This window comes from Mytilus trossulus, chromosome 10 (genome assembly GCF_036588685.1).
Source record: "Mytilus trossulus isolate FHL-02 chromosome 10, PNRI_Mtr1.1.1.hap1, whole genome shotgun sequence".
In the NCBI taxonomy this organism is placed as follows: Eukaryota; Metazoa; Mollusca; class Bivalvia; order Mytilida; family Mytilidae; genus Mytilus; species Mytilus trossulus.
In genome coordinates, this window is record NC_086382.1 from 38011604 (window position 1) to 38021874 (window position 10271).

Sequence of the window (10271 nt, forward strand, 5' to 3'; positions counted from 1 at the left end):
ACGCTATCAAAGAACATAGAATATAAACGTATGCGCGATAGATCAGCAAATTTTGTTCGCGGGTGTTTTTGAAAGACCTGCCTTGTCGAGAAAAGTCTCAAGATTTTGCTAGATAGAATGATCGATTATTTAAAGGTAATAATGTTTTACTCGCATCAAAATGTTAGAAATTAAAGGCAACTGAATGCACGATATGTTTTTTAATTACAGCCTATTTCAATGAGTATGTTACTAATGGTATTATCTTTGGTTAGCTTGCTTGCAAGCTAATACATGAAGTCATTTTTAGGTTAGGTAAATTATCCTCCTTCAAGAGTAGATTAGTCCGACAGATAACCAATCTATATGTCTGTAGGACTAGACTACTTCGAAAAGCGGATAGTTTACATACACTTGCAATGGCTTCACGGTTCAGCTAGCAAGCAAGCTAAGCAAAGTTATTAACTTTAGCTACATATTTATTGAAATCGGCTGTAACTGATATTCTAAATTTAAATTTAGTAATAGTGAAGAATTTTCTAAAAAGATAGGACTTGCAGTGGGTGTACGGTCTCAACCTTTTTGATTCTTAACACAAAAATGGAAGGAGATTTATACCCTGCATGTCAGTTTTATTAAAAAAGAACGTGTTATTTTGCTTTGTAGGTACTAAAATATTATATTTGTTTGAAAGTGTTTCGGAATCTAGATACATGATCAGAACTTGGAAATTATAATACTAAAAACTTACATATGCAAAATGTCAGTTAAGATCTTTGGCATCATTCAAAATACAACTGATGTTGTCAATTTGATTAAGACATCAAGAATGTGCAATCCGTGCTCGTTTGGAATAAGAGCACAATTTTGTTTAAAAAGGAAAACAAGCGTCATTTTAGAACTCATAGTACATAAGTCAGACAGGTTTATGATACACACATTTATTGTAAAACAATGCTTCATATATTACAATGAGGTCTTCAAAAGTTCACTGCATATGTTAAAATGATGTCTACAAAAGTTCACTGCATATGTTAAAATAAGGTCTACAAAAGCTGACAGCATGTGTTACTTTACTATATTTTGATGAGCGTCACTGATGAGTCTTATGTAGACGAAACGCGCGTCTGACGTACCGAATTATAATCCTGGTACCTTTGATAACTATTTAAATCACTAGGTCGATGCCACTGCTGGTGGACGTTTCGTCCCCGAGTATCACCTGCTATGTAGTCAACACTTCGGTGTTTACATGAATATCAATAATGTGGTCATTTTTTCAACTTTCCTGTTTACAAAACTTTGAATACTTTTGAAAAACTAAGGATTTCCTTATCCCAGGCATAGATTACCTTAGCCGTATTTGGCACACCTTTTTGAAATTCAGGGTCCTCAATGCTCTTCAACTTTGTACTTGTTTGGCTTTATAAATATTTTGATGAGCGCCACTGATGAGTCGTATGTAGACGAAACTTGCGTCTGGCGTACCTAATTATAATCCTGGTACCTTTGATAACTATTACAGTGAAGTTTTCAAAGGCACACTGCATTTGTTACCGTGAGGTCTACAAATACACTGCATGTGTTACTTTGAGGTTTACAAACGTCCAAAGCATATTTTATAGTGTGATCTTTATAAGTCACTGCAAATGTTACAGTGAGGTCTTCAAAAGTTAACTGCAAATGCTACAGGGGTGTCCACAAAAGCGCACTGTTAGTATCACAGAGAGGTCTACTAAAGCTCAAAGCATGTGTTACATGGAGGTCTACGAATGCCTACTGCAAAGTTTGCAATGAGGTTTACAAAAGTTTACTGCATATGTCATCGTGAGAATTACAAATTCCCACAGCATCCGTTACTTTGAAGCTCACGGCAGTAATGGATACAGAAGCTCACTGCAAGTTCAGTTAAGGTTGTCCTTAGCAATGGTTTTAGATTAATATTTCACTTTGGTAAACTACTTAAAGGTTGCGATATATGCAAATATACATGGAAATACAAATGAAACTACTAGTATACAAATTTGGAACACATGACTTTCCTTGCTTTTACACGTAGCAACTTTAATAAGAATGCGTCAAAGATGAAGTCTGACGTCAATTAACATTTCAATCCTGGTATCTGTGATGAGTTGTTTTTTAAAACCACTGGGCGATGCTACTGCTGGTGGAGTTTTTATTCTCCCGAGGGTTTCACCAGCCCAATAGTCAGCACTTCTGTGTTAACAAGACTTATTATTGATATAGTCATAAATATAATTAATAAATGGCACAACTTTCGTACCTAATTAGGTCTTATTAACTTTTTTTTTATTAGAGAGCTACTGGTGAATTATTAGTAGACGAAACGTGCTTCTAGCGCAATTAAACATTTCAATCCTGGTATCTATGATGAGTTGTATCATCAGCAAGTAGTCAGCACTTTTGTGTTGACATGAGTTATCGTTGATATTGTCATAATTATAAATTAACTGTTTAAATTTATTTGCATCATGGGTTCCAAATTATGTAAAAGTTATCCCTTTGAAAGTTTCACAGATGTCATGATGATTTATATAATTGTTATGAATTTTCCGCGTCTTCAAATGATCACGAATATGTTCAAATTGTCGATTCCACAATTCGATCTTCTTTAAATTCTTAATTCAAACACTTGCCAAGTCAAACCAAAGTTAATGTTTTCCCGCTAAGCATGTATGCACTCGGCATTCAGTAGCAAGAGCACAGCCTGCCAGTGTTCGGCTTGGAGTCCGACAAATGTGTCTAGGTTTGGTGAACGACTTTTACCTTGTGATCTAGCGCGTTAAACATTTTAAAAACCTAGCTCCGCGTGTCATTTGGTACACAGCAAGGCTCATAATCATACTACACTAACAAGTCCTTGTCCTGTATATGCATTTAATTCTATATTCACCACTTGTGGTGATCAATTGTTACCACACGTTTATTCTTTTCAGTACTCTATCATATAAAAAAGAGTTCTAATATACGATATATAAAGTTAAAACAAAATGGAAATAAACTTTCAGTTTTTATATGACAAAGAAACACGAGCATTCTTAAGCGTTATCAAGAGTTAGAACCATATTACATATCGAGATATAAATACCAATCTAAAAAAAATCACGTTGATACAACGTTTTGTGCCTGCTGAGTAACATATCGAGGTATAAATATCAATCTTATAATTAATTTAACACAAAGCTTTTCTTGTAGCAAAAAGTGCACTGCGGTCATCTGTCAATGTTCTTGATTACGGTTTGAAATAGAACCCAATCCTTACTTATATTATACATGTACAATGAAAATATGTTGTAAATAACCTTGATAAATGATGTTTTTACAAGCGGTCTTATTCTTATTGCATGTTTTTTCATCATTAAAAGTATCAAAATTAAAATAATGAAAGAATGAAAATCGTAAATTTTGATGTACAATTTTTATTGTTTGACGAATTGATCATATTAATCTCCATCATGCGGTGCAAGCTATAGTATATAAACCGATTGAAACACAGAATCTGTACAAATTTAAATAGTCTCAAAAAGGTAAGTTTAATATCATTAATTTTATTTAGAATTTTATGTTTCATTTTCAATCCTTTGTTTCAAAAGAGTTGTAGCTATTTATAATAAGGTTTAATTTCTAATTAACAAATGGGAAGAATAGAGAAAAGTAGGGCAAAAGATGAAGAAAAGAGAAAATAAAGTGCTAAAATATAAAGTATATAGAATAATGGACAATAAATAAATAATACAGAATACAGAACAAAAGGCTAATTTATGAAGAATAGAGAATAATGAACAACTAGTAAAGATTAGAGAATAATGATCAATAAATAAATAATTCAGAATACAGAACAAAAGGCTAATTTATAAAAATAGAGAATAATGGACAACTAGTAAAGATTAGAGAATAATGATCAAGTTATAAAAAATAGGGAATAATGGTCAAATTATGAAGAAAAGAGAATAATGGACAAATTATAAAAAATAGAGAATAATGCACAAATTATGAAAATAGAGAATAATGGACAAATTATAAAAAAAGAGAATAATGGAAAAATTATAAAAAAGAGAGAAAATGGATAAATTATAAAGAAAAGAAAATAATGGAAAAATAAAAAAAAATAGAGATTAATGGAAAAATTATAAAAATTTTAGAAATAATGGAAAAATTATAAAAAATTGAGAATAATGGAAAAATTATAAAAAATTGAGAATAATGGAAAAATTATAAAAATAGAGAATAATGGACAAATTATAAAAATAGAAAATAATGGACAAATTATAAAAGTAGAGAATAATGGACAAATTATAAAAATAGAAAATAATGGACAAATTATAAAAATAGAGAATAATGGACAAATCATAAAAATAGAGAATAATGGAAAAAATATAAAAATAGAGAATAATGGACAAATCATGAAGAATAGAGAATAATGGACAAATTATAAAAAATAGAGAATAATGGAAAAATTATAAAAATAGAGAATAATGGACAAATTATAAAGAATAGAGAATAATGGACAAATTATAAAAATAGAGAATAATGGACAAATTATAAAAAAAAGAATAATGGACAAATTATAAAAAATAGAGAATAATGGAAAAATTATAAAAAATGAGAAATGGATAAACGATAAAGAATAGAAAATAATTGACAAATTATAAAGAATACGGAAATTGGTCTACACATTTAAGAAAAAATAAATAACACCCGATCCAGGGCCTCATATACTTAGTAAGGTCGAAGTTTTGACTGACAATTCCATGACAGTAAACCTACATTTATCATTCTTTCATTATCTTTTCACGGGATTTTTCAAATTTCATTAGAAGGAGCTATTTCTTCTGGGTTTTTTTAGGGTTAAATGTTTAGACTTCCTAATCAATTTTCAAACTGTGTTGTTTTTCCATACTTCCAGACTTTAAGACGAGTACACAACATTACTTAAAGGACTTAACTTAATCTTAATTTCCGTGATATAGGCTTATGTCTAGATGCGGGTTTAAAGAGAGAGGGTTAGCGCTATATAACCAGGTTTAATCCACCATTTTCTACATTTGAAAATGCCTGTACCAAATCAGGAATATGACAGTTCTTGTCTATTCGTTTTTGATGCGTTTTGTTGTTTGATTTTGCCATGTGATTATGGACTTTCCGTATTGATTTTCCTCTGAGTTCAGTATTTTTGTGATTTTACAGAGTAGAGAATAATGCATTATAAACATTATAAATACAAAAATAGAGAAAAATGGCCTAAGAAGATAAAAAAAAAGTCAGAAATGAAGGATTCATAATCAGACCCACTTCGTTCCAGTTCTATATATCAGTGAAATCCTTTTTCGATCATTGTTTGTTTGGTTTTTGTTAATAATAAGAAATATTCATGAATACGAGTGTTAATATTGCTTTCAAATTGAAAAAAAAGTAAAAGTAAGAAATTTTCTAGAACGTGATTTATGAAGGGATAATTGATTCTGACACTTGCCTGTACTCTTTTCTCTAAACGGCTTTTCTACTTCAGGAATAGATTACCTAAGCTGTATTTGGCAAAACAAATTTTCGTCCTTAATGCTCTTCAACTTGGTTCTTCATTTTGCCTTTTTAAAGTTTTTTTATTCGAGCATCACTGTATGTCTTTTATAGACGAAAAGCGAATTAGGCGTAAATCCAAACTTTAGTCATGGCATCTATGATGAGTTTATTCATACTAATAATTCGTAAGAAACATGATTTTTTTTCCAATTTATTTTGCTAGTTATTCAAAGTACACTTTTTGGGTTGTGATACCATGAATTCAAATAAAGATTAAAGAATTCAGGTGGCTTTGGCCCTATCTCTATTTTAATTCATGAACAGTAACAATCTAATGTATTGAGTAAATTACACTCCCTTCAATGAACATGATACCCGTGTGGTAGTAAAATGCAAAGAACGTCGTCGCATTGACAAATGATTTAAGTCAATTTATAATTTCATGTACAAAACTTTACCTATAAAATTGATAATATAAAATATGAGAAAAAGTCATAATTTACTGCTGTCTATACAACACTTTCATCAATCATTTTTGCAATATTTTAGCCGTAAAAATGAACGTCGCCATTGCTCTTCTTTTCCTTTTGTCTGCCGTCTGCGCACATCCAATTAGACATCGTTGTTATGGTAAAGGTTGTGGAGGATATGGAAATGGTGGCGGGGATGGAGGATATGGTGGCTGGTATGGTGCCGGAAATGGTGGTGGTTGGTTAGGCGGACACGGTGGCTGGTTAGGCGGATACGATGGAGGATATGGCGGAAACGGTGGAGGATATGGCGGATATGGTTTAGGATTTGATGGTTTAGGATATGGCGGAGGACTTATTGGAGATTTTGATGGATACAGCGGCGGATATGGCTATGGTGGCTATAATGGTGGCTATAATGGTGGTGGACTTGTTGTACTTGGAAACGGCGGATATGGTGGCAATCATGGTGGCGGATATGGTGGCAAAAAAAGTGATTATTAAAGATATACAGATTATCTTTTCTCGAAATGGTACAACAGACATGAAATTAAATCGTAATCCACATATATATGTTTGTATATATACTGCAATAAAGATATAGCTGGCAACTGCGTTTTCTGTTTACTAGTAATTTAAATTGTAACAAAAGATAACGTACACATTGTGTTTTGCTTCTTAAGATTTATCTTTATATCACAAAGACTAGGTATGTAGGATTAATAATTTAAAGGAGCACTAGCTACGATATATATAAAAAATAAAGTATATATTTTTTTTAGATTAATCATTAATTAAATTGGAATAATGAAATAATAATTTGATTTTAGCAATCAATTTGCTTTAATTTTGTTGAAATAAGCGATTATACATAATTTTTGACTGATTCACTTGCAAGTGAAAACGTCATCATCATTCTAACCGGTATTCATGTGAACTTAATTTAACACCCTAGCTAGAGACTGACAACGCATGCATTGTACGTGAACTGGTTATTTAAAGAAAAATAATGTCAACAATGAAAGTGAAACTACGGTTAATCATTTGATTACTAATTCGATCCACATAAATCATTCTTATACGGTTAAAAACAATGAGACACTTATATTTTTAATCTATAAATTCAAATCAAGCAGACCTATAAAAATCCAATTGCACGTGCTGGTTTAACCTATGCATATCTTTATCTGTGTTTACATCGCTTATATGGTCATCTGAGGTCAAATCGATATTTAATTAGATGGCGTCTGGATTTAAATACACACGAAACGAACCTACATATCATCTACCCCATGCTCTGTAAACTGTTTATTTTAAACGTTTGATAGATTGGATAAATGTTTTACATTGTTATTAATCAAATATGAGAATTTGAGTCAAATTGGTGACCATGAATTTGACAGCTAGTGCCCCTTTAAGTGCAAAATAAAATAATTGTGAAATGAAAATATGGAAATTTTAGGTCATCGTGCTTGCTTTTGTTGTTTTCAGGACAATAAATGAAAAAAAAACATAAAAAGAAACGATTATTTTGTAGTTTTACCCTTTGTCACTATTCAAATCGGGACTATTTGGTTTCCTTTGAAAGACGAATCCAATTACAACTAGCATATATTTTTAATAAAGAAATGTTTAATTTATTACATGTAAAACATATTTTTTATTCTAAATCCTGTAGATTTTTAGAGAAAAACAAACATACGCGAAATTAATGCTCTTTTTACGAACTATTTATAAATTTACAAACTGCCTTATTTCGAAAATTAAGATTCAGTTCAACTAGTTCTAATTGCATACCAAATACCAACACATTCGTCATAGACACCTGGATTGAAAGTTTGTATTTTGGCCAAATGTGCGTTTCGTCTACAAAAGAGTCACCAGTGACGCTCAAATCAAAAGAGTTAAAAGGTTCAAATAAAGTACGAAGTTAAAGAGCCTTGAGGACCAAAATTTCATAAAAATTTGCCAAATACAGCTAAAACAATCTATTGTTGAGGTGGAATAGACTTAGTATTTCAAAAAAGTAAAGTTTTATAAGCAGTTTATTCATAATTATGGCCATATCAATTATCATTCATGTCAACACATAAATGCTGACTACTGGGCTTGTGATACCCTAGGGGATTAAAATATGTAATTGACATGTCATTATGACAGTGTCCTTTGGGTCGAAAAATGTTCAACACTCAAAGAACTTTGACCGTGTGAACTTTATTTTCCAAATAATATTTAGAATAGAAACTGGCAATTTTTTCAAAAAGACAACAACACAACCTTAGAGCAGAAAACAGTCCATCATGCATCGAACACAAAGAGAACATCACGCACCCAAAGGAGGTCTTCATCTGGCCCCTAAACGAAAATGTGTATTAGCTCAGCGATCGTGGATGTCAAACTAAACTCTGAATATATAATTATCAAAGGTACCAGGATTACAATTTAGTACGCCAGACGCGCGTTTCGTCTACATAAGACTCATCAGTGACGCTCATATCAAACTATTTATAAAGCTAAACAATTACAAAGTTGAAGAGCATTGAGGATCCAAAATTCCCAAAAGTTGTGCCATATACAGCTAAGGTAACCTATGCCTGGGATAAGAAAATCCTTAGTTTTTCGAAAAATTCAAAGTTTTGTAGACAGGAAATTTATAAAAATGACCACATTATTGATATTCATGACAACACCGAAATGTTGACTAATGGGCTGGTGATACCCTGAAACATATAAATGAACAAGAAAATGAAGAAAACATACAAGACCAGTAAAGGCTAGAGGCTCCTGTATTTGGACAGGTGCAAACTCTTAATGCAGCGCTTTTATACATGTTGTGTGTGATATCTACCCTCCCTATATCCCTAGATAATGTAGATTCAATTTCCGTTCCGGGATGGAAATTTCAGGGACTAAATTTTCGGCTCTCCCTTGAAACCCTTTGCGAGTATGGTCTTGAGGAAACGATGATATGGGACGGGAGCAGACGATAAGGGTCTGGCCAGTGCGAGTCATATCTCTTGCACGTTAAAGACACCCTTGTAGATTTTGAATAAGAGCAGGCTAATACCGCTACAAGGCAGCACTCGCACCCGCAAAGTGGAAAGGGATTGATAAGTTGCAATAACTTGTTTCCCATATTTTTTAAATAAATATGTTTAAACTAATGTAGAATCATCAAACACACAGAAATAATAAAATTAAGAATGAAAATGGGGAACATGTCATAAAGACAACAACCCGATTAAAGTTCAGACGACAGCCGAAGCCAACCAATGGGTCTTCGGCGCAGCGTGAAAATCTCCCATCCGGAGGTGGTTCTCAGCACAGTTAAACTCATTGTCAGGGACGTGACGTTTCGCTTATAATTCCTTTTTAACACTTCGTTCATGCTCTGAAGAAATTTCTACTTTTCATACTTAACAAAACCATGAATATTGGCATTTCACAAGGTTATGTTGTTTTCTGACTGTTTATGACGGCTTTACACTTTACACATGGATGTGTACTGAATGATAATTTAGTCTTAGATGCATGATTTATTTGCTAGTTGTTGTTGGATTTAAACTAGCTGTGAGAACACTAATACCAGAACTATTTTAAGATTAACTGATACTTTTAAGATAGTATTCCTGACGAATTTTCCTAAAAAAGGACTCGAAGTAGGTGTATGGTCTTATCCTGTTTTATGCTTTATACAAAAAAGCAAGAAGTATTATAGCGTGCATGACAGTTTTATTAAAATAAAACTTCAATGTTACTTACCTCTGCCTCTTCCGTTTTTTGCGTATGAAACAGACTGTTTCTCCAAAAGACTGCAAATGTCATAGTGAGGTGTACAAAAGGTCACCGCATATGTTACAGGAAGGTATACAAAAGCTTTTTACAAATATTACAGTGCGGTATACAAAATTCACTGCATTTGTTTCAGTGAGGTCTCAAAAAGTTCACTTCGTGTGTAACTTTGAGGCCTATATAACACCGTGTAGAACGCCACATGCGGGGTGTCGGCTATGTTTGACACGTACGTGGTGGCAATTTCGAAGCGAAGAAAGATTATCAAAGTAAGTTCAAGTATCAAAATATCTTTATTTAGAATTCTTAGTACCATATAATGTACTGCACGGAAGGAACTGAAACACAGTCTATTTCCTGCAAGCAAAATCAGTTGGTTTTCAGTGCTCTGTTTTCTCAAACACCTCTCCCTAGTTTTCCGGGTTGCAGATTTTGAAGGTCTGCTCTATGATTTTCCTCCATGTTTCGGTGCATTGAGCCACATCAGTG

At 32.5% G+C, this 10271-nt stretch overlaps 1 protein-coding gene across 1 annotated transcript; it reads left to right on the forward strand.

Annotated features, from left to right (window-relative positions):
* The first annotated feature begins 6077 nt into the window (after positions 1–6077).
* LOC134687876 (ctenidin-1-like) lies at positions 6078–6494 on the forward strand. Its single transcript, XM_063548334.1, has one exon. The coding sequence runs from the start codon at positions 6078–6080 to the stop codon at positions 6492–6494; it is 417 nt and encodes a 138-aa protein (XP_063404404.1).
* Positions 6495–10271: the final 3777 nt, after the last annotated feature.